General features: G+C 36.2%; 3 protein-coding genes across 3 annotated transcripts; 2 read left to right on the forward strand and 1 right to left on the reverse strand.

The window, feature by feature from the left end:
* The first annotated feature begins 528 nt into the window (after nt 1-528).
* LOC103340458 (protein PIN-LIKES 5) lies at nt 529-5,385 on the forward strand. The gene is given in 12 exon segments (XM_008243876.3): nt 529-707; nt 2,802-3,095; nt 3,210-3,289; nt 3,394-3,518; nt 3,618-3,739; nt 3,830-4,045; nt 4,182-4,280; nt 4,378-4,478; nt 4,582-4,634; nt 4,718-4,903; nt 4,998-5,041; nt 5,043-5,385. Coding segments are annotated over 11 exon segments (1,242 nt in total). The 5' UTR covers nt 529-707; nt 2,802-2,960; the 3' UTR covers nt 5,124-5,385.
* Nucleotides 5,386-5,666: 281 nt separating this feature from the next.
* Nucleotides 5,667-14,065, reverse strand: LOC103340460 (exosome complex exonuclease RRP44 homolog A). The gene is given in 25 exon segments (XM_008243878.3): nt 5,667-6,150; nt 6,300-6,365; nt 6,456-6,537; nt 7,002-7,097; nt 7,176-7,281; nt 7,369-7,428; nt 7,556-7,676; nt 7,931-8,042; nt 8,493-8,592; nt 8,706-8,760; nt 9,764-9,870; nt 10,180-10,232; nt 10,346-10,471; nt 10,868-10,936; nt 11,091-11,247; nt 11,385-11,625; nt 11,925-12,078; nt 12,227-12,467; nt 12,571-12,701; nt 12,863-12,985; nt 13,169-13,224; nt 13,340-13,478; nt 13,481-13,496; nt 13,592-13,729; nt 13,849-14,065. Coding segments are annotated over 25 exon segments (2,802 nt in total). The 5' UTR covers nt 13,903-14,065; the 3' UTR covers nt 5,667-5,951.
* A 1,303-nt stretch (nt 14,066-15,368) lies between these two features.
* On the forward strand, nt 15,369-19,492 carry IRE1A (Endoribonuclease/protein kinase IRE1-like protein). Its single transcript, XM_089043083.1, has 7 exons — nt 15,369-15,887; nt 16,027-16,240; nt 16,594-17,930; nt 18,097-18,268; nt 18,452-18,699; nt 18,792-19,095; nt 19,205-19,492. The coding sequence occupies exons 1-7, from the start codon at nt 15,595-15,597 to the stop codon at nt 19,355-19,357; spliced, it is 2,721 nt and encodes a 906-aa protein (XP_088899209.1). The 5' UTR covers nt 15,369-15,594; the 3' UTR covers nt 19,358-19,492.
* Nucleotides 19,493-24,260: the final 4,768 nt, after the last annotated feature.

Raw genomic sequence — 24,260 nt, forward strand, 5'->3', positions numbered from 1 at the left:
AAAGTAAATATATATATATATATATATATATATATATATATACACAATCTATACATGCAGAAGAAGTTTGGCATTACGTTCATAAACTGGTACGGCAAATACTTGCACTTATTTGCATCTTCAGCCCTTTTTCATATTTTGTTTGCTAATTTTACTGGTCTATTATTGCGTGTGAGGCTGTGTGCCTGCAATAATGTACTTTTTTGGTTTTCTGTGGTGATGATCGGCACTTCATGTGTACTAGCTACCAATTGTTTCATTTTGTCGGGACGTAAATCATGACACGTCCAGTTAAGAATCGACTTAATCGATGGTTCAAATTCACAGTCAGATGCTTCAATAATGTAAACATCTTATGTTACTTCTATGAAGCTTTAGTTAAATATTGTGCGGTTGTAAGTACAAATGAATTAAAGTCATTGGTGGGAGGGAGTAAACATCCTTGTGCATAAATAGTAAATACGAAGCATATACGCAAGAAGCTCAAGCTTGTTGTATATAACGAGAACCGTCAATTGGTAGAGATTTATACTCCAAATTAAAAGGCGCATGCGAGTCTCTTGGGTCATGGCTTCTTCTTCTTCTTCTTCTTATTCTCTCTCCTCATTCAGCCCCATAAGCTTCCCACTACTTTCTTCCTCCCATTTTCTCTCAACAATGTTTGCTTTTGCTGGTGCGCAACTCTGTCACCCCAAACTCATTTCCAGGTTCATCATCTCTTAATTCTCTTCCCTTTCAATTTTCTGCTTAATTTCATCAACATGGTTCTTCAATTTTCTCCTGCTATTTCTTTGCATGCCGATCTGTCGTTTTCATATTGTTCCTCGAACTCATGAAGGTACATATTGTAAATCTTCTTGATTTGATGGGTTATTAGTTAGTACTTGTTCTTCTGCTTCTTCTTCTTCTTTTTAAAATCAAAGTTCTTCTGGTTCTATATAGTTGTTTCTGGTCACTTCTCCAACATTCCTGTCTTTGTGGAAAATGGTGGGTGTATCTATCAAATTCTGGGTTTCCTTTAAGTTGTTCTAAATCTAGTGGTTGTCACTTGTTAGCCAATGAAGAGAGATTCTCTAGAGTCTGTTTGCAAAAAAATAAAAATTATTCACACACGTGTCAAATGGCTTTTAACTTAATATATATATATTTTTTATATATATTTTATTAGCACTTTTGAATCTTTGCAGAATTTGCACACCTCTCAACCACAAAATTAAGGCAAGTTCGAAATGTTTTTGGCCTTTTTTCCAAAACAATTAAAAAGACTTCCCATCTTCGTTTACGGAAAATAATCAAAAGCTAGCTTTGCGTTTTCAACAAGTGTTCATGCGGCCCCTCAATAATACACCCCTTAAGTCACATTCTGATTTGTCTGCTTCACTCGCTTTCAGGACGGAGTTAGATTTTTTTTTTTCAAATGGCGAAACAAATGCTTCTTTCCAGAATTGATTATGGCCCTCCCAAACGAGCCATTAGTCGTTTTTCTTTTTTCACTTTTTCGGTTCAGACTCTTTTTTTGCCCTTTTCCATTTTTGTGGAACCAACCCTTATGGTGGACCCCAGTTGAGACCCATATACATAACGATTATTAATGTCCATGGTCCCCCTTAGTGTCTGTCTGTCTCTTTGTCACTATAATGCCTAAAGATTTTTGTATATGTATAGGAGAAGTTGCAATTTGCATGTATGGTAACATAATACAATTGCCACTTACACTTTATCATACACGTTTTGCTTTGATGATGTTTGCGCATAGACAAAGTTCTGTCAATTTTAGCATCTGCTTTAGGTTGACCATTTGATCCAGCTACAAAAACTTCCTTTTGAATAATATGAAATTTAAAAGAAATTCATGAACCTCTGAGCATTTTCATTGACAAAATTTTGCTGGCCTTTTTTGTGCATGAATAATTTCCAGAGAGTCGCAAAATAAATCACCGACTATTTGAGTCATCTAAGAAGAGAAATAAATCTAACACTATTTATACCTACATTTTTTCTTTCTTTCTTAGTTTAGCGACCACCGTCTTGTATTGTTTTTTTATATTATTATTATTAAATAAAAACGATAGTCTAAACTACAAGTCTACAAATAAAGGGAATTTCTCACCACAAGCGATGGTCTTTTTGATTGGTTACTTAGTGTTGTCACGAGCTGGATTTGGCTTTTTCTGGGTCCCAAATTATTATTATATTTTATATGCTTTGACAAATTCTGATTGAATTTGTACTCTGAACCTTAAGGTTTAGCTTGCCTTAGTGTTGTCTATCAGTCCAATATTATTGGCATAGAAATTAAAAGTAAACCCAAATTCTAAATCATGTTATATAGATCTAACCTGTTTTGGTCTGTACAAATTCTTCTATTCAGATTAAAATAAAACCATATTTAAATGGAAAAATAGACTATTTATAGCTGACCAACCAAGTTCCTCCTAATTGGCTTAAACCACCAATTAAAAAACCATAAACATTTTTTTTTATCACCTGGGTTAAATACAAAGAATGATTTTTATTTTATTTTTAAAGTAAAATCCCAGAGATTCAAAAGATAATGCACAACAAATTTGTACAAAAGATAAGCGCTCTGTGATGGGATTGAACCAAGTAGTGACAAATGTTACTACCTTCATGGCTATTTCCTCCCTGTGTGGTACGGCCTCACATGTAATACGTATGCATCAACTTTAGTGGCTTTCCTTGGAAAAAAACAACTTGAATTCCACTCTGTGATTTTTGCTTTGGATTTTGATGATGGCTAATATTCTGTTTTCTTCTCTCTGTTTGTTTTTGTTTCCCAGGATTTTTCTTTTGTTTTAGTAGTACACTAACGAAGTTCAAGCATCTCATATAAAAACACTGCAAAGAAAAACACATTTGGACAGTTTTGGGACTAGAAAACCAGAAACTGCAATCCCTGTCTGAAGTTTCAACTACCAAGGAAAAAGAGAGAGAGAGAGATGGGTTTCTGGACATTGTTGGAGGTGGCTTGTATGCCAACTTTCCAAGTTCTCATAATCAGTGTACTGGGTGCTTTCATGGCAACTGAGTATTGGAATCTTCTCCCTGCAGACGCCCGGCGGTCCATGAACAAGGTAGGCACATGTTCTGTTTTTTGATACATAAGTTGGTTCCTGCATGAATCAGATGCAAATAAGTATTTATGATTAATTGGAAGTTGTTGAGTTATGATTTACAAAAAAATGCAGGTTGTGTTTGTGGTTTTCACCCCCTCACTGGTGTTTGCAAGTGTGGCCAAGACTATTACATTTGAAGACATTATTTCAATGTATGCCTCTGCATCAGTATTTGGATCTTTTTTCTTTGTGCATTCATTTTTATTCTGTTTAATATCTCCCCATTTTCTTGGACCTTGTTTGATTATTGATTCAGGTGGTTTATGATCGTAAACGTGGGGCTTACATTTTTATTTGGAGGGATTCTTGGATGGATTTTGGTAAAGATTGTCAGACCGAAACCTTATCAGGAAGGCCTGGTAATGGCTGCATGTTCATCAGGTAAATGCACAATTTTTTTATTTTATAGTTTTCCATCTCTTTCTTATAGCAGCAAATTTGTAGTGTGCTCATCAAGTAATGGCAAATCTTGTTGAATAGCAAACTTGGGAAACCTTCCCCTTATACTTATCCCTGCAATCTGTGAAGAGGATGGGAACCCATTTGGCGATCATAGTGTTTGTAAAAGGGTTGGACTCTCATATGTGTCTTTTTCCATGGCGGTAATGCAATTGTTAAACCTCTACTTGTTCATGATTTAAAAATAAAAAATGATTTAATTTCAAAGCTAACAGGTAACTTGGTTATTGCAGCTTGGGGGTTTCTTCATCTGGACTTACAGTTACCAGCTGATACGAACTTCAGCGATGAAATGGAAAGCGCTTCAAGCAATTGAGGCAGCTGAGGAGGCCTCAAAGAATCCCAACAGTGATTTAGACGCTGAGGGGGAAACTCCCCTTCTCAAGGGAGAAGATGAAGAGCAGGGTTCTATAGTAGTTTCATCAAATGGTTCTAGAAACCAAGAAGCTGTGAGTACCCTCATATACCAATCTACATAACAAGTCTGATGAAAACTAGAGCTAGTCTGGCTTCAGTTTGTGTTATATATATGCAAATATTAACTCAAGCATGTTGTTTGGACCATCTGGATTTCTCAAATGGCAGATAGTAGCCGATGAATCAGACGTACCATTCAGCCGGAAAGTAGTAGCATTTGTTAAGCAGATTTTACATGAGTTACTGGCACCACCAACAGTAGCTGCGGTGAGTTTTTCTAACATTTCTCTTACGGTAAAAATGCTTCTCGAGACCTCAAGACTGACCAAGAACTGACTTGTCTTTGTTATCTGTCTATGATCAGATTGTGGGATTTTTTATTGGGTCAATTCCATTTCTGAAGAAGCTAATAATTGGTGACAGCGCCCCCCTGCGGGTGATCGAAGACTCTATTACACAACTTGGGTAGGTACCTTTCTGCTTAAGGTGCATCCCTTATGGTTCAATCAAACAAATTTAAACCGAAAACATGTGTACTAAGCCAAGTAACAATAACTGCACTATGCAGGAATGGAACCATCCCTTGTATCACACTTATTCTTGGAGGCAACCTCATCCAAGGTAATGAACCTATGATTTTCAACATTAGAACTAGTTTTCTTCTGTTCTAGGAGGTGAGACAATCTGACAAACTAATCGAATAGGTTTACGCAAATCGACGATCAAAATTCCTATCATCATTGGAGTGATCATTGTTAGATACGTAGTAATGCCCGTGATTGGTATCGGGATTGTAATAGGAGCAAGCAAGGTTGGGTTTCTCCCATCAGACCCTCTGTTCCATTTTGTGCTGATGGTTCAGTTTACCCTGCCACCTGCCATGAATATTGGTAAGCAGCAAGTGTTTCTAACTCCATTATGCTTCTGCAAATAGCATGCTTCACAATCTAGGGTTGTTAACAATCTTCCTTAAAATTAATGCAGGAACCATGACCCAGCTGTTTGATGTGGCTGAGGCAGAGTGCTCCAGTGATCTTCCTGTGGACATACTTGGTCGCAGCCTTGGCACTTACTATTTGGTCAACAGTCTATATGTGGCTCTTGTCTTGAACTGCCTTCAGCTGAGGATGGCAAGCATCCCTAAATGGTGCATTTTATAGTGAGAGGCTTACACTTCAGAGGGAAGAAGGACCTACATTCCTGCATTTGGGTGTTCTTTTGTCCTCCATTTTTCGATTCGATTGGTTGTTTCAACTAGAAGAAAAAAATTAATTAGAGTATGATTTGTGCGTGTATGTAGATCCCATAGTTTCGTTTACTTATTGTGTAGTAGGAAAAATATATATAAAGAGAAGGGGGTGATTGTGTGTTAGATTTTTCATAGCTCAACGTTTCTCATAGATAACGCCTTGATTTATGCATTATGATTCATTGTGGTGCATTGTTCTTTTGAATTGAAATTAGTATCAATGCAAGCACCAATTTTTTGCTTGGGACATCCACTGGCAGAAAATTCGTGGAAAAACACCAAGTTTGACTATGATTTGTTGAGTCATCAATAATAATAACCAGATTAAACTACCCTTCAAACTGCCCAACCAGACCTGGAATATAAATTGTAAAACATTAAATCTAAAAAATACAACTGAGTCGTTTGGGTTGGCAACAATAACACCTTAAAATTCAACTGTTTTGTGCATAGAATCAATTTCTAATCTCTCAGCTCTACAATCAATTTCCAAAACTCTCACACCGTAAATTCAAAAAGTAAAATAAATTATACTGTGAAACTATACACTATTTCCTATGTGTCCTATGACAGCTATCTCCCCCTGATTGTTAGAACCAAGCATTGCAATAGCTCTTGGCTCACACAACCCACTGCAGATACTTGTCTCATCTGAAAGCAGAGTACTGGGGAGAGGCAAAGTTACTCGGCTACACTAACGTAAGCTGGAGTTTCGGCCTATTGGGCTGGGGCTCCACAATCTCCAAATGAATAAACACCGTCTGCAGAACACTGTATGACATGCCGCCGTCCATTTTTCTAATCTTCTGCTGCTGCTCATCAACAAACCACTCTCCGCCTCCCTTATCACCTCTTGGGGTCAAGTAGACAGGCCCTTCTATTCCATACCTGCAAAAGATGGGAAAAAGAAAGAGTTCACATATGTAAACCACCTCCACAAGTTTATCTTAACACTCGACTCCACTCCAGAATATTAAAGTCAGTCCACACACACAAAACAGATAGAAAAGGATTCTGTATGAGGTGAGGAAACATACTTGGGCACAAATACGAAAAATCCATTGGATCTTATCCTTACTATTCTCGCCTCTGTGTCCGTTGGCCTACATGAATGAAAGGAAATATTAGAGAGAGAGAGAGAGAGAGAGAGAGAGAGAGAGAGAGAGAGTGTGTGTGTGTGTGAATCTTCATACCGTTTCCTGAAGAAAATGAGAGTATGGAGCTCCACTGAGGCCCGGCTTGCCATCTGGGCATTTCTATGTCGATAATTTAAATCTGTAGCACAAATAAGTGAAAGCAGCATTCTTAGAGTTCAATATACCCAACGCATAAATAAAGTTGAGAAGCTATTACCTACAAAGTATTGAGATAAATGAATTAACCATGTCCTAGAAGAGCAAATAAGAATCTTCACTCAGAAGAGTAAATATAAATATAGAAAAGAAAATTTCCGTTAAAGCACATTATACAGAATATGGGCACATTTGGAATCTCAGTTATAAGCCGGGTGGCTGCATCGATATTCTAAGAACAATAAGGGCCCATTCCTCCTTACAAGCCAATAATAATTTGATATGTATTGACTTGCAAGTAAGCACTTACGAGGAAAAAAAAAATAAAAAAATTTGGATACATGTCAAATTGTCATTGGTTTGTGGGGTGAGGAGCCAAGCATTTTTCTTATGGTAATATCACTCATAAATATGAAAATGTACAAAAAGGAAAAAAAGAAAGCGTACTGTCAGCAATGCTAGTTAGCCGGGTTCCGTCTTGGAATATAGTTGGAAGCTTCTGTATCCCTAAAGATGCAGCAAGCAACCTGTGCACTATGACATCTGCAGGAAAAGAAAGTTCGTAAGTTAAACAACAATAACTCGATCACCAAGAATTACGTGACTAAGACTGAATCTAACCTGCATATCTCCTTATAGGAGAGGTAAAATGAGTATATAGAGGTGCTGCAAGCCCATAATGAAGATATTCGGGAGGGCTGAGATCCCCACTAGAGAAATAAACAGCCTATGCAAATCAAAGGTAAATGAATACATGTAGAAAGGTGTCCTTCAAGAGAATTTCAACTTCACTCAACCATTCAAGTAAAGTTACCTGTGTCATGCATCTAGTAGCCAATATACGAATCAGCTTATTGAAGTATGGATCATCAGCCTGGGAAAAATTCAATTTTTTTACAATACATGGGTGTGAGAGAGAACAAAATAATGAAACACAACACTTAACTGAAGAAAAGCCATAAGTCTCATACTAATAACATGCATATGAAATAAACACCTACCACTGCAGAGTCAAGTGAATCAGCCAGTGCTTTTGATGATGAGACATCCAAGTTGAGACCAACAGCAGCAGCTGTACGCAACAAAGGTTCAAGCATCTCTCTCGTTGGAGTAGGATGGCGCCTGCAGAACACATACGTAAATTAAATGACCAAAAAAAGAGACATGCGGCAAAGAGGAAAAAAGAAAATTACATCAACCATTTAGATAAGAGATCTACATTTAACGAAAAAGTGATACATTCCAACACAACCAACCTAAATAGACCCCTGTGCCACTTTATAGCCTTAATTGTAATCAAAAGACAATCAGAAGGACATTCCAGTAAAAATAACATGAGACCATGAAAATTGTTGAAGAAAAATCCACCAACTTACCTCAATAGTGAACAAAGAGGAAAATGTTTAAGGATCTTCTCAGCAACTGAAACATTAGCAGCAAGCATAAATTCCTCAACCATCTGGTTTGCTTCACGAATCTGGTACATTCCTGCAGAAACAAGTAACATAACAGCTAAGAAAAGAGCCAAAATAATGAAATCGCTACAAAAGAAAATAAGCAATAAAACCAGACTCCAAAGCAACACGTTTAATACAGTCTACCTAATGATGCTACGACCTTCACAAATACGAAGTACTAAACATGGGTAGAATATGATATATGCATTTCCAACTTTAAAACCAATGTGAATGTGAATATTATCAGCCAAAAAATGTGAATAAGTGGAGTTGAGAGTAAATATTTATTATGCCTACATGACCCTAGAGCAGCACTAAGCAATTAATATCATGAAATAAGGTAATTATTCATTGGTGGATTATTCAACAGCACAGCTGATCTTTTCTCAGTGCAAGTAAATCGGTTCAGGATTCAGACTCGGACTACAATCAATGAAAGTTTGATATGTTGAACATGAAATCTGCCTTTCCAACCACATACCAATATCAAGAGGATCATGAGTCTCAGTGTCAATTTGAAACTTGACTTCAGCAGATGCAAGAGTTAAGGCTCCTCTCTGAATACGTCTTTCCCTCATTATCTGTAGCATCATATACAAATGCATATTGTTCAGAGAAGTCGAGAAAATAGATAGCATATTACAGCAGTTTAACCCATGAATTCATAGCCAAGGTAAAGCCCACGTGTGCATACCTTTGCTAAAGCATTCATGTTTCTTAAATCTGTAGTTAATGGATCCATCAACCGACTGCAGTAAGAAAAAAGCAATAAGAAAGCCTTATTATAAAAATGCAAAGCTACAAGAAACTTTTATAGGGGCCATAGGAAAGGGATCAACCATGCAGGGGCCAATTGCAAAAACCCTACACCAGTGAGCAGATTGAGTCATTGGTGCAGGTTTAAAATTCACCATTGGTGCCACATAGAGTTCAATCTCTCTCCTTGTTCACTGAGTGCTATAGCAACAAAAGATTCCAGATTCTTAAGACATTTTCCACCAGGAGGAGTTAGAACCAGTTTGTTTGCCAGGCAATGCATACCATAGGCCCATTTTATTATAGATTTCTAAAGCTGACACTTGCACACTTATGACTAGTGCTGTCAAACTCCTTTATATGCACTTCAAGTTCATAATACACAGCTATTCATCGCTACCCAGGATTCAGTAGATAAGGCTCAACCCAACACATTATGGGTTAGCCACATCAACCTTACTCTGTATTCTGGTGATTAGGCATCATCTTGAAAAATCAAAGAAGCACTACAATCTAGATCTCTTCTTGGAAGCTCTACTTAGGTTATTTACTTATCAGACCATTCCAACCCCAGATGATCACATTCTGCGGAGACTTGCATCCCCAATGTACTCTCTTTCTTTCAAATGTTAGGACCAACTCACTTCTATTATTCATCTTACTTTTACATATCATGGGTGTGTCAAATCACAACAAAATATGCTTCCTAGAGCATTGTAGGATATATTGTCATTTTATACATTACAATCACATGCACATGCAGTATATAGGTAGAAACATAACAAGTGAATGCATGAAGTAAGTGAAGCAAATATAATGCTCATGTGGCAAAAACGTACCTGAAACAAATCTATTATTCTAACAAGAAGTAAAGTTTACTAAGATTAACAAAACATCATTATAATTATTGAACATGAGAGTATCCTGCAAACCAAAGTGGTATGGTCAAAATGAATTTATCTACCAAAAGGTAACTAAGTTGGAGTGGAAATGCACCTATCATCCATCCTCGCTTGAGCTTCAATGTAAGACAATGCTGCACACGATTTAATGACACTTTTTGTGTACATCGTAGAAATAATCTCAGCTTCAGGTGTCATTTCCTGAAATTCAGGTAAACAAGTTTACACCAATCCAAAAAAAACAAAAGAAGACTCCAACATTGGTTAAACCTATCTTATGTGTGTGTGTGTGCAAATAAAACAAATATAATATGGTATCTCTGTAACAGATTCATGTGTGTGTATACAAATGTGTGTTTTATGACCGATAAACACTGCGTAAGTTTGTGTCTTATGAAAAAAAAAAATGCAAAATCCAGCTTATTGATTGATTTAAGAAATTCAAATTATAAAAGAAATAACTAATAGTTTAAAATATTAATCTTATTGTGACTAGTCGGGAGTACATACCCATATAACAGAAAAAGCTAGCCTCTCCACATCAGCTCGAAGAGAACATACATCTGCATAATAAGAACTATATCTTTAAATCACAGAAAATGCAATCATAATATCAAACTTTCTTTTTACTGCATTCATTAGAGAAGAAGATTTTTATTTTATTTCAAAAAGTCACCTTCCGTCAAAGGTTTTGGAAGCATGTCAATGCGCCGTTCAACTAGGTAAACGGAAGTGCCCCTTTGTGAAGCCTCATCATCAAGAGGAGTGTCCGAGTGTACAAAATTTGTTACATCAGCAATATCTAATTGAAGTCGTTAAGGATAAGCTTGTAGGTTACTCATTTTATACTTATAGTAAAAGTTGGCATGGGTGGCAGAATAAGGCATGAAAAACAGAAGTTTTGAGTAAGTAACAACAATACATGTTAGAAATGAGAAAAAATGTAATGCACCAAACAAAAGTAGGAAGCAGAGAAAGCAATGGACAAGACTGCATTAATGCATTATAATTATATTCTAAAATAAATTTCATGTTTTTGTCTTCTGAACTTGCAGAAACTATCTCTTCTTTCAGACTTGGGTTATGCATTGACACAAAGATAAATGCACAATCTTTATCGCTAATGCACAATTAAACCTTACATTTCAGTTATACAAGCAACTTCGATTATTAATAAATGTCATGAGGGTGAGGATACGGACTCCAACTTCGTAATTTCCATTTGGAAGAGATGTACAGTGCAATGCATCATCAATATCCTTGCATCCTGCAGAAACCAGAAGAAAAGCACTTATCATAACATTTAACTAAACTATTAATTATCTACCCAACAGAAAACAGCAAAAAATAACAAAAACCAATAACAAATTAGGCAGAGGGAGAAGAACAAGGAATAAAAAAAAAATCTACAGGTCATATACCAGGAGGGTCCACACTAAAGACACGCAATTGTCGCAAATCCTGTCTAATAGAATTTGCCAAATCTTCAGAAGACACAGACCATGGTAACGGTGGCAAGCATGCCAGAACTTGAGAAGAAAATGGTCTTGTATTTATATCATTCTCAATCAAGACCACCTGCAACATCCGAAAAGTTAAATCAGTGTCATTGCCATCTAAACTTCAATTGATTAGATGTTTAAATAGTATATAAGAAGGTCAAATATGGATGTTCAAACAAACAAATGCAAACAATGGAACTCCTTCCAGCCTACCTCAGTTTCAGTATCTCTATCACCTATTTGTCCTATGGTTCGTACATAATGGCCAGAAGGATAACGAGACAAACGGTCCCAAGAATCAACCGCCACAACAATTCTCTTGTCCAGAAGATTCTCAAGCTGTCGCGTGTGTATTCGAATCTTAGGAATCCTACGATCTTTTGAGGCAAATAAGGCATGGGCAACACCACCACTACCTGCAGGCATAGCCATCGGCTCCAAAGATCCACAATAACTGCACGAGTGTTAATTTATATCAGATAACAGAACCAATCACTTGAAAAGATCATCATAACAACCAACAGCTGCAACTGCAAATTGAAGCAAATGAGAATCTACAAACATCTGGGTAACAGTGGGATGTTAGTATAGCACAACAATGACTACTTTAAGGCATAGACATGCCAAAAGGTAACACAATGTTTGCTACCTACTTGAATGAAGAAACATATTTCAGCCAAACAATAATTTGAACAGATACCACTTCTGTCAGCAAGACAAAAAGGCTTCAGGCAGCCAGTGAAGTCAACTTACGAATGCCAATTCCGCTTTATAATACCAACAACACGGCCAGATGGACGGCTTGAGATAGGCTCTGTTACTCCAGCAGAACCTGGTGGTTGAGCTGTAGTCCTAGGAGCATCATCAGCACTTCCTGGAACCAGATGAACATCTTCTTCCTCATCCTCTGCAAAATAGTACAAAGTATATTAATTAAAAAAAATATATTAATAGAGAGAGAGAGAGAGAGAGAGAGAGAGAGAGAGAGAGAGAGAGATTTTTCAACCTCCCACCCAAAAAAAGTAACTAGAAATAAAATAAAAAATAAGACCCACCTTCATCTGCTAGAGCTAGAGATTTCTCCTCATGCCATTGATCCTGAGGCAGAAGCTCAACTGCCACTATATCCCCATCAAATGCCCTATTCATGTTTGTACGTCCATAAATTATAATTTCATCACCAATGCTTTCACTTCCAACATATGCTTCAAATGGGTTGTAACGATTCACTCTAAGTTTGCCTTGATGGTATATACCGCGATGCAAACCAGACGTAATCTCAGACATGGGCTTATGCTGGAAAAGAAAAGAGAGAAAAAACTGGTAAGAACCACATTTGTTTCATGGAACTTATAACAACACTAAAATGCATGAAGGCACACATACTCAGTAGCAGTACCTCTGTGTAAATGATTTTCCTCTTTGATGGTCTCAAATCTTCAACTTCCTCCATGTTTACATCTTCTGACGCAGGCTGCACAAGCAGGTCAAGCAAATCTGGTCGACTCAATGACCTCACATAAGACTCCACTGAAGACAAGGCAATAATTCCCAAGTGAGTAATTCCACAAAACTTCCAACATTTGAAAATAAACACATTTAATTATGTGGATATTGATCTCAAAGGGAAGGTCTGAAGTATAAAAGATGCTGTTAAAAAAAGACATGGATAGCAAACATATTATACACACCTGTTTCTGCGGAAATTCCCTCTTCAATAGCCTTTCTCTTATTCTCTTTGTCATTAGTTATAAGTAAAATCCGAGCAGAACCAGCAAGATGAGTTTGATACCATTGAGCGGCCACCCGAATTGCTGAATAATAATTTCTTAGGTGAGAAAAGTAGGAAATTTACAGCTGCAAGCCACACAATAAACCAAATGCCATAACAGTATTGCATAGTGTTGGCAGGTAACAAAAAGACACAAAAATCAACAAGTACAAAACACCCAGTATATCCTGAGGAAACAAATTTTGTAATCACAGCACGAGCAAACCTCTATCATTTCGATCATTTTTACTTTCTCCGCTCATTTCCGTAACATATGTATCCCTGAACACAGCAGCAATCAACACATGTCAAAATAAGTGCTTAAAATCCCAACAAAAACGACAAGATAAAAAATAACCTTCAAAACACAGATTCTCAATTTGTAAATAGAACCTACTTGTGGTGTTCGTTGGAGAAAACAAAGAATTTCCTTAAAGAATTGCTGCAGAGAGCTCTAACTCTGTTGTAAACAGACAAGTTCCTGTTCTTGACCTCTTCGAGCACAATGGAAAGCACAACCACATCGTCAATTGCCGGTTTTCAAGCAAATCAATCTGTAAACACCACGAACATAGCTCTAAATCACTTCTTCACTGCAGTTGGAGAACAAATTTCAATCCAAAAAAATAAACTAGATATAATCACCAACCTGATTGAGAACGACATTGGTATCGAAAATGAGAATGGTGGAAGGTGTAGGGCTCAAGCGAGCCTGGGATGTATCGCAAACTTTGCATATCGGAGCTCCGCAGTATATATCGTGTCTGAGATAGTGCTCTCTCACGACCTGAGGCGAAGCACAGCCAAAACAAAAACCCTAATTAGCTTAAACCCCTAACTGAAAACAATAGCATAAAATGAAATGTAGGATTAGGGTTTTTGAGAGGGACAATAGATGAGAGAGACCTTGGTGATTTTGCCTCCTCTGGTTCTCTTGACGAAGGACTTGTTCTGCAACATGTTTGGTCTATGATCGTATGGCTGATGGCGTCGTTTTGGCTTAATTTGCCGCCCTCTTTTTCTTGCAATGGGAGTTGGGTTTGAGGGGGAAGGAGGTGCAGAGTGAACTGAAATTTCCACTCAAATGTAAAAACTTGCCTTCGTAGCGCGGGGACTGCCACGTGAGATTTTTACAATCGGCGGCTCTGGTTTATTTATAGCCTCCTGTTTGACCGTTGCGCTAGGGTTACGTTGAAAGTAATTTCACAATTATTTGAAAATGTGTTGACATCCTAGGTTTTTTAGGTTGAATATAAATAAATAAAAATATAAAACTTTTAAGAATTTTAAGAATTTTTTAACAGGGTGAAACACAAGGAACTCAATTTGACGGAATCGATAGTATTGACTAACAGAGTGAAACACAATGACCACATTAGCAAAATAAAAATACATATTGGTCATTAGTATACAAAACATAGGCATTTAGCCAGTTAATAGGAAACACTACATAAAATATTCTTTAAAATATATATTAATGTATTTAAAGGTTTTTTTAATTGATTGTTATAGTAAATGATTTGTCCATTTTTTTGTAACAATGAGGGAAAAAAAATCATGGATCCGTAGAAGTGCATACAAGAAATTATATGCACCTATTCCATTTTCATTTCCAATCAACTTAACTTTACATCAAGAGGATGACGTGTAAGTATATGCAACACATCAATAATTTTCAACTACTAAATCCCTTTGCTACTACTGCAACAACTACTAAAATCCACAAATGATAAAATCCTCCTATTTTTAACACTTTCATGTCTTCTTAGGTGTTGACTTTCAATTGATTAATTACGTGAAAAAGTTTTGAGTCTCATAAATATTTGCGTTGTGTGAAATTAAATACGGTAAATTAGCAAAAGACTCACTAGTGTAGTGGTTCAGAGTAATTGTTTCTCCAGACAAGGTCCTGAGTTCGAGTTCTAGTATTAATGTAGCGTGTGTGAGTTTAATATATTATCGCCCATCTGAATAAGAAAAGTCAAAATATAGTAAATTAAAAGTCACGCGCATAAAAGTCTAGCTTCTATATATTTTTATTTTTTTTGTCAATTAGCTCATATTAATCATGAAGCGTTCCAATGCATCATAAGACTAGAATTCCAAAGATTTATTTATTTATTTATAAGTTTAAGTATTTATTCACAACATTTTCATAGAAATTTACCGCTTTTTTTATTTTAAGTTTAAGTATTTATTTATAACTTTTTCGGACAAATTTCCAACCTTGAGGGAGTCTTAGAGTCTTGAGTCACCATGAACCCGCTCAAGGCCCGCAGCTCGGGGACCCGTCGGCCTGGCCCAAATATAAGACGAAACGATTTAGATTTTAATTATTTATTAATTTTATCAGACACCAAGGTTGACAAAAATTCTTATGAAAACGTACGTATTTATGAAGAAGTCAAACAAATTCCATTTTTTTTATTTTTTTAAGGCAGAAAAAGGAAAGAAAAACCGCTGGCGAGAAAAAACAACCAGACAGGCAACAGAGTCTTACGGAGTCGGAGATCCGAAGTGTGGAGGGTCGTAAGAAGCTTCGAATCTCCGGCGCTGTCTTCTCTTCTCTTCTCTTCTCCCCCATCCCAAAACCCCTCAGCTCGTTTTCGACCACATCATCGTTTTCTCTTTCTTTTCGATTGAATCTAACAGATGAAGCACCAGAGTTCTATTTGGGCAGTCCTCCTACTCATATTGCTCATCGCCGGCTTTTTCAGCTCAAACGGCGACGTTTCGAGCTCGGAGAGCAGGGAGTTGCAGATTCTGGGTGATTATAACGTTTTGAACTCAGAGTGCAAGGCGTTGCAGCTTCTGGTTTTGCATCAGAAACCGAACGGCGACGTCTTGAACTGGGAGAGAAGGGAGTTGCAACCTCTGGGTTCGCATCAGAATCAGCTCGAAGTCTTCTCTCGCTCTCCCAGCCGAAGACTTCATTCCCATACACCGTCAGTTTCGTTTTATTTTTATTTTTTTAATTTTGATAAATTGGTATTCAATTAAAATCTTAAATTGCATTAATTTTGATTTTGATTTGAATTTCACTTTTGTTGTTGCTGTTTTTGGGCCCAATTTGAATTGGAACAGTGAGCCGACTGCATTAGTTGCTGCACTGGATGGGAGAATACATTTGGTGGAGAGCAATTCGATGAGAGTACTATGGTCGCTTTCTTCAGGGCCGCCACTTTACACCTCTTATCAGGCTCAAGACAGTACTTCTGGTTCAAAAAATAGTCGCTACTTCATCGATTGTGGTGACGACTGGAACTTGTATCTGCACAGAGGGCACTTTGGTCGAGAGGTTTTTCATAAAAATGCCATTTTGTTTGTTTGTTTATTTGTTGTTCCATTTTTTGCTTATAATTAAATTGGTGTGTGCTTGATGATGGTGTGTCGGTTTCGTTCCAAATCTAGTGATATTGGTGTATTGATTGTATAGTTTTGAGAATTATCCTGGGAATCTGTTCATTTCAGTTTGTTTTAGTTAGGGGATGGTAAAGTTGGTACCTTTTGGTAATGCAATTCAAAATTTCACTGCGTTGATAGATGGAGTCCATGCAATCTGTGAGAAATAAGGGTGCTTGAATAGGTCTTGATATACACGGACCATCATTGCTTTTTATACATTGATAATTGATTTACATGTATTTGCAGAAACTTCCGTACACTATTGATGAATATGTCGGTAGTACACCTCACTCAGAGGATGATGGATCAATTACAGTTGGGTCTAAGAAGAACACTGTCTTTGAGGTTGATCTTTTGACAGGGGAGCTGATTCGCCCATACGCTCTACCCAATTCTCCATCCACTTTGAAGAGTAATGAAAAGCAGAGAGTTTTGTCCAATAATAATATTAGATATAATAAGGAGTTGATCAAGCCTGGTTCGATAAACCAAAATGCTGCTCAGCAGCGACTACTTATCTCCAGGATAGATTATTCCTTGCAGTCGTTTGTTCCGTATTCAGACCAGGTCTCATGGAATATGACAGTTGGTGAAATTTGGGCTGCTTTACTTTGTCCTGATAATGAGAATCCACTTGGTGGTGCCCCTTTGAATTCAAAAAATGTGCTTGGTTCTGAAACTGGCAGTGACATTGCACCACCATTATCATGTCAATCAAAAAAACTTATCTTCCCCCAGAGAAATCATACGCTGTTAGAATTAGTTGGACCTGGAAGAAAATTAAAGGATCAAGAGACAGACACCATGGTTCAAAAGCCTGCTTCAAGTCCAATGCTTCCTTCAAAGCCTGAGGTTGACAATAAATTTTTTGATGGATCAACAGCATTGACTCTCACTTTTTTGTTTGTCATGCTCATGGGCTTTGTTGTGTACCACTGTGCTTCTGTGGTTAAAGGGCAAGTTTGGTTGCATGATCAACGCAACAATTCTGATTCAAAAACTACACCTTCCAAGAGGAAGAAGAGTCGTAAATCAGAAAAGAATAGTGGCATTATATCATCTCAAGATGAAGAAGCTTTAACACACACTGAAAGTGATAACAAGACACGCTTGTTCCTTAATAAACTCTTTGATGGTGGTACTAATGGTCGCAGGATTGGTAAACTACTTATATCAAATAAAGAAATTTCTAAGGGTAGCAACGGTACAATTGTCCTAGAGGGAGTTTATGAAGGTCGACCTGTTGCTGTAAAACGCCTTGTATTAGCTCATCATGATGTGGCTTTTAAAGAAATTCAGAATCTTATTGCGTCTGACCGACATCCAAATATAGTACGATGGTATGGAGTCGAATATGATCAAGATTTTGTCTATATCGCTCTGGAGCGTTGTATTTGCAACTTGGATGATTTGATACAAATTTGCTCAGATTCCTCTAAAAATCCAGTAGTTGGAGAGGAAGATGCAAAACGAGTTCTGATTGGAAATGAAGTTCACTTGGAGTCAGTGAAGAATATTATGTCAGATGTTAATTTGTGGAAAACAGATGGCTTCCCGTCACCTCTATTATTGAGATTGCTGAGGTTGGTTAAAAGTTCCATTAGTTTGTATGATCTTTACAAGGGATAATAACCATCTCTTGGTGTATATGTGGTTTTCAACAGATGACAATGGTTACTGTTATCTTAGATGCTTTGTTATCAGATTTGATTTAGGTATTTTGACCTTCTGTTTTTATCTGTGACACAGGGATGTGGTTTCTGGGCTTGTGCATTTGCATGAATTGGGAATCATTCATCGCGACTTAAAGCCTCAAAATGTTTTGTTGATTAAGCAAAGATCCTTGTGTGCAAAGCTTTCTGATATGGGCATTAGCAAGCGCCTTATTGGGGACATGTCTTCTTTGGGTCATCATGCTACTGGAAAGTACTCTTTACTTGTCTTACAAACTTTAAATACCCACCTTTTTTATACAACATGCAGAGTTAATGGCATCCATCATGTTGATATTGTCATCGAAACTATTATATGTTAATCTTCAAAAGCTGAATTATAAGTTATAACTGTTCATTAATTATGGACAATATTTGATCACTGGATTACAGGTTCTGGCAGTTCTGGTTGGCAAGCACCTGAACAGCTTCTTCATGGGCGGCAAACACTTGCAGTGGATTTGTTTAGTTTAGGTTGTGTAATATTCTTTTGCATCACTGGTGGCAGACATCCATTTGGGGATCACCTTGAACGTGACATAAATATTGTGAAGAACAAAGTGGATCTCTTCTTGGTGGAGTATATTCCTGAAGCCGTGGATCTTATTTCTTGTTTGTTAAACCGTGACCCAGAGTTGAGGTAAGGATTTTAGTTTTTTCTTAATGAACAGGAAACTAGGAATAGTTTCTTGAACTCTTTTGGTTACAGAAACATTCTTAATTTGTGGTCAGGCCAAAGGCATTGGAGGTGCTGTATCATCCTCTTTTCTGGAGCTCAGAGACGAGACTTTCATTTCTTCGTGACACTAGTGACAGGGTAGAACTTGAAGATAGAGAGGCTAACTCTGGTCTTTTGAAAGCCCTAGAAAGTATTGCACCCATAGCTTTGGGTGGGAAATGGGATGAAAAGATGGAACCTGCATTTCTGACTAACATTGGTCATTACAGGCGTTATAAGTTTGACAGTGTTCGAGACTTATTGCGAGTCATTCGAAACAAATCGAATCACTTTAGAGAACTTCCAACCCAAATTCAGGTTTTTTCCTTTTCCTCTCTGACTAACAAAATACATGAAACTTGCTTAAAGCTTTCAACATGCATGAATGAGTGAAGTTAACTCTCTTCTTTTTCGGTGGCTATATCAGAAACTTGTCGGACCAGTTCCCGAAGGATTTGATTCCTACTTTGCAAGTCGGTTCCCGAGACTTCTGATTGAAGTATACAAAGTTGTGTGCACACATTGTAGAGGAGAGGAATGCTTTGAGAAGTATTTCAAAAGCAATGCAGAGGGCCTCTAATTGCTTATGATGTATGGTGAAAATTCACTGCTGTAGGTGATTTTTTTGGGCCTCAATGGTTTATATGTGTAATGTAGCTGTAAATAATAACAATGTATAGAATTCCTGTTATAATAAATCAGCATTTATCTGGCTTCCTTGACTCCATAATTTTTTGTTTTGTTTGACAAAGACTGTTTGGTTTATGTTTGGCCCCATTGGAGTCTGTTAATGAATGAGGTAATTATAATTATGTAGGCTTAATAATTCGAGTTTTTATGAAAAATAGCAAAAATTTGACTCCTATTTTCATAAATGTCAGTTTTTAAACTTTCAAATGTAGCGGAAAACTCACCAAGTAGACATAAATGCCCTCAAACTTAAAACCCACGTAAACCTAAAAACTGTTGTGTTGCAATGTGCATAAAATTGATTCAATTTCCAAAACTCTCACACCGTAAATTGAAAATTGCTGTGAGCCTGCTCAAGGCCCGCAGCTTGGGGCTGACCTGGCCCAAATGTAAGACGAGCCGCTTATCATGACTTGACATGTTTGAATAATTTTTTTATTCATTTATTTTTATATTTTCTATAAGAGCATCACCAATGGGGAGTGTAAATTCAAGGGTGTAAAGCCACTTTTACATCCCCTTTACACCTCCGAGGGTGTAAATACATTTTTTGCTTCAATGGGAAAAGATGTAAATCTAAGATGTATAATTGTTTTGTTTGTCTTAATTTGTTTTTGTGTTAAATTTGTATTTTGTGTTTACTTTATAAAATTAAATTTTTTTTGTATTAGGTTAATTTTAATTTTTCAAACAAATACACCTAAAAATATTTAAATTAAGAGAAGATATGATTTCATCCAAAAGCATTGGGGGGAGCATGAAAACCACAAATGAGCAAACAACATGTGATTTTTTTTCCAGAAATTACTGTAGCCGTGGGTCCCACTTTTTATGCTGACTTTTCACCATTTTTTCTCTCTTTTTCCCAACTGGGTCCCACCTACAAGAGATGTAAAAATAGATGTACAATTGCATCTATATTTACATTTCATGGTGGTGATGTAATTATACATCCATTTACACCCCATTGCGGGTGATTCCGATCACAACGGGTATATATTTAACATACATTCCCTTATATACCCCCCCCATTGGTGATGCTCTAAGGGATTTTTGTACAAAAGTCACATGAACTTATACCTAAGTTTCAATTTGTCATCTTAAAGAAAAATTTAATAGAAATGTTACCTTAAATTTTTAAAATCTATGATTTGTCATCTGACTTTAAAGTGACATATGCTAACTTAAATCTATGATGCAACAAGAAATTCACCTCTGCTGATGAAATGTAGTCAGGAGAGATCTAATTCGGCAAATTTCGCCAAGATAGATCTGTGCCGACGAATATTCGTCGGGAGGGGTTTAATATATATATATATATATGTATATATATAAGTATAGTATCATTATTTGAAATTTTCTTTTTAGTAACTAAATAATATCTTAGCCTTATTTAATTACTTTCATATGTAATTATTATTTAATTATTTATTTCTTTAGTGAATAATTAAATATTTTAATTAACTTCATAAATTTTATTACTTAATGGATGGTAATTGTTTTTATTTAATCAAATATTTAGATAATAATTAAAAAATAACTACTAAATAAAGTAATTAAAAAAGGTAAAAAGGGTATAGCCGCGCAGCTATACTTTTAAAATATTATATTTATAGAATATAGCTGTTCGACGATACTGCTAGAATATTCTATTTATAGAGTACAACCGCTAAAATTTTCTACTTTTTTTTATTAATTAAATAATATCTTAGCCTTATTTAAATACTTTCATTAGTAATTATGTTTTAATTATTATTTCTTTAGTGAATAATTAGTATTAAATATTTTAATAATAATCCTAGAAATTTGGTTTTGGTACCCAAATATTTTAGTATTCCAAAATGGAATATTTTAAAGGTACAGCCGCTCGGCTATACTATATAAAGACCATAATTTGAATTTATCTTTTTTAATTACTTATGTTTTAATTATTGTTTACTTAGTGAATAATTAGTATTTAATAATAATTATTCACTAGATAAATAATAGTTAGAACATAATTACTAATGAAAGTAATTAAATCAGGCTAAGATATTATTTAATTACTGAAAATAATTATAAAAAAATTATTGACCTAAAGATACTAAGTTTATATTTATTTTTTTAATCCCAAAGACATTTCATCAGCAGAGGTTTATGCCGACAAGCATTTGCCTGATTAGGTTTCTCCCGATGAAATTTTGTCGAGAGAGGTTTGTGCACTTGTGCTGACGAAATTTCATCGGGAGAGGTTGTTTCGCCTTTTATTTTTAAATTTTAAAAATACAAAATAAGTTTCTTTACTTTTGTTTTTTGGCCAACTTCTTAAATTTAATACATGTATTTAGGTAATACCTAAAGCTTTTTTAAATTACTTGAATTATTATTTCTTTAGTGAATATTTAAATATTTTATTAATTTCGTAAATTACTTGGTTAATAGTAATTAATTGCTTTGAATAATTTTGTGGACTTTATTTTTTGTTCTTTTCATATTAAATAATCATTAAAATACGTGTGTACTTTACAATACATGTATTATACATTTGCTTTCATTATAACGAGTCTTTAAGATGTAAACGAAAAACGAAAGTATTATTGAAAAATATATACGTACATACATGTATAATACGAGTATTAAATGGGGAAATGCTAAATTCTTTATACGGTAATAACTCTGGGAAAGTAAAAAATCAAAATGGGACAATAGCTATACCTTGGTAATGGCCTAAACATAATGGATACTACTCCAAACTAGTCTTATCGAATGTAGGGGACTTTTTCTTCCGACAATTGTAAGTGGTGCCGTAAAGGCGATTGATGAAATTGTCCCCTTTGTCTGAGTTCTAAAATTAAGCTCCGAAAACACTTTGAAAGGACAGCAGAACCTTAGGAAGTATTTTGGTTACCTTCACCAACCAAAATAATAGCAGCTTACAGGTAATTTCTTCATGCTTACAGATAAACTCTTAAGCTCAGCGTGAGTGGCATGTGACATGGAAGCAAAATTAACATGAGTTTAGCACTAAGAGAAAATTTAGGCTTGCTTTGAGGGAAAAGGAAGTGTTAGGACAAGAAAGGAGAAGTTTCGTGAGAGATTTGGCTAAAAAAGAGGAAATAGAGAACATAGTTCTTCCGGTAGCTCGATAGATGCTCTGTCTGCCAGAAGAGAAGAATGGAGAAGAAAGGTGAATAGTGCACGAGGTTGATGGGTTTTTGCAAGTCAGAGAGAAAGCTTGCTCTCTGAATCTGAGTTGTGTTTTGTTGGGTAAAAGAGGTCTCATTTTATAGTTGCTGGAAATCATTCCTTCCCAAGAAATCCTAATGGTTTCTACCCATTTTGACTAAGCTTTTCTCCTCATTTCTCTTCTCCACCCTGGTTTTTCCTATCTTAGTGAAATTTCCTCTGTCTATTGGCACAAAATCAGAAACTTTGGGAGCTTAAGGCCCCCTTTCCTGCAGCTGTTCCAGTCGGACGGTCCATTCTTAGCTATTTTTCTTCTTCTTTCTTTTTCCTTCCTTGGCCAGATTTGATGAAGGAAAGGAAGTGGATATACATGCTGGTTCAAAGGGTGCTTCTGGCAGCTCGCAGGCTAATATTCTTTGGTTCCTTGAATGTTTCTTGCTTGGAACTTGCTCTTCCCTCCTAGCAACCAGCGTGGTCTTCCATGCTTCTTTGTGGCTTCTGTTTTCCAGCAAAGTGCTGATGGTTTTGCAGGTCTTTATTTTATTTATGTGGGCCTTCTAGAACAATGGATTGGCTTATCAAATAAATGGGTCAACTTCACCAAGGTTTGGCTTGAGGTGTTGGGCTTTTTGGTTGAGTCAATATGCTATTTTGGTTGGGATATTTTCTCTTTGTGCTCACCCACATGTTTGAGCCTAAGAAATGGGCTTGGGTTCTGAGGCTCCCAAGCAACCCGGAACCTCCATTTCTCGGCTCATCAATGGGCCTCATGACAACTTATTACCATCCATACCACAGCCCACTCAAGAAAGCCCCAGGCATCTTGCGTGGCTTGAGCCCACTTAAACTTGTGGCATGCTTAGGTGCAAAATAATAATTCATTGCTTGGCGTGGCGTGTCGCTTGGCATGGCATGTGTGCAAGCGCATATGATGAACTTCCGCGTGCCCAAATCGAGTTTCTTCTCAGTAAGGTATCGCATTGGTTCGAGAATTTATTTGGGCCAAATCGTGGATTTTTTTGGGCCTCAACATCGACAAAGGAAAATCGGGGAGGAAAAATTTTAAAAACAAAAAGGCACCCATTAGATATTTAAAGAGTATATTTTAAAGGTACAGTCGCCCGACTATATTCTATAGTACCATAATATGAATTTCTTTTTTAATTACTTATGTTTTAATTATTGTTTACTTAGTGAATAATTAGTATTTAAGGTTTTTTTTTTACACATAATTCACTTATGTTCAAATCAAAGACATAATGTATTGGTTTACTAAATATTTTTGTCCATTTTTGCTTCTTTTAAAATTTTTCTCTCTCCTTTTGCCTTTTCCAAAATGTTAGTATTTAATACTAATTATTCACTAGAGAAATAATAGTTAGAACATAATTACTAATGAAAGTAATTAAATCAGGCTAAGATATTATTCAATTATTGAAAATAATTTTTTAAAAAAAAATTATTGACCTAAAGATACTAAGTTTATATTTATTTTTTGAAGAAAACCTCTCCCAACGAAATTTTGTCGGCAGAGGTCTATGTCGACAACGATTTGCTGGATTAGGTTTCCCCCAACGAAATTTCGTCGGCATGTATTTTCGTTGGGAGAGGTCTGCACACCTATGCAG

The sequence above is a fragment of the Prunus mume genome, linkage group LG8 (assembly GCF_029339155.1).
Source record: "Prunus mume cultivar Tortuosa linkage group LG8, ASM2933915v1, whole genome shotgun sequence".
NCBI classification, from domain to species: Eukaryota; Viridiplantae; Streptophyta; class Magnoliopsida; order Rosales; family Rosaceae; genus Prunus; species Prunus mume.

Coding starts and splice junctions, on each gene's coding strand:
- IRE1A (XM_089043083.1), top strand. CDS start 15,595: ATGAAGCACCAGAGTTCTATTTGGGCAGTCCTCCTACTCATATTGCTC. Junction 18,269..18,451: donor CTTTGGGTCATCATGCTACT/GGAAAGTACTCT, acceptor CACTGGATTACA/GGTTCTGGCAGTTCTGGTTG. Junction 19,096..19,204: donor AACTTCCAACCCAAATTCAG/GTTTTTTCCTTT, acceptor TGGCTATATCAG/AAACTTGTCGGACCAGTTCC.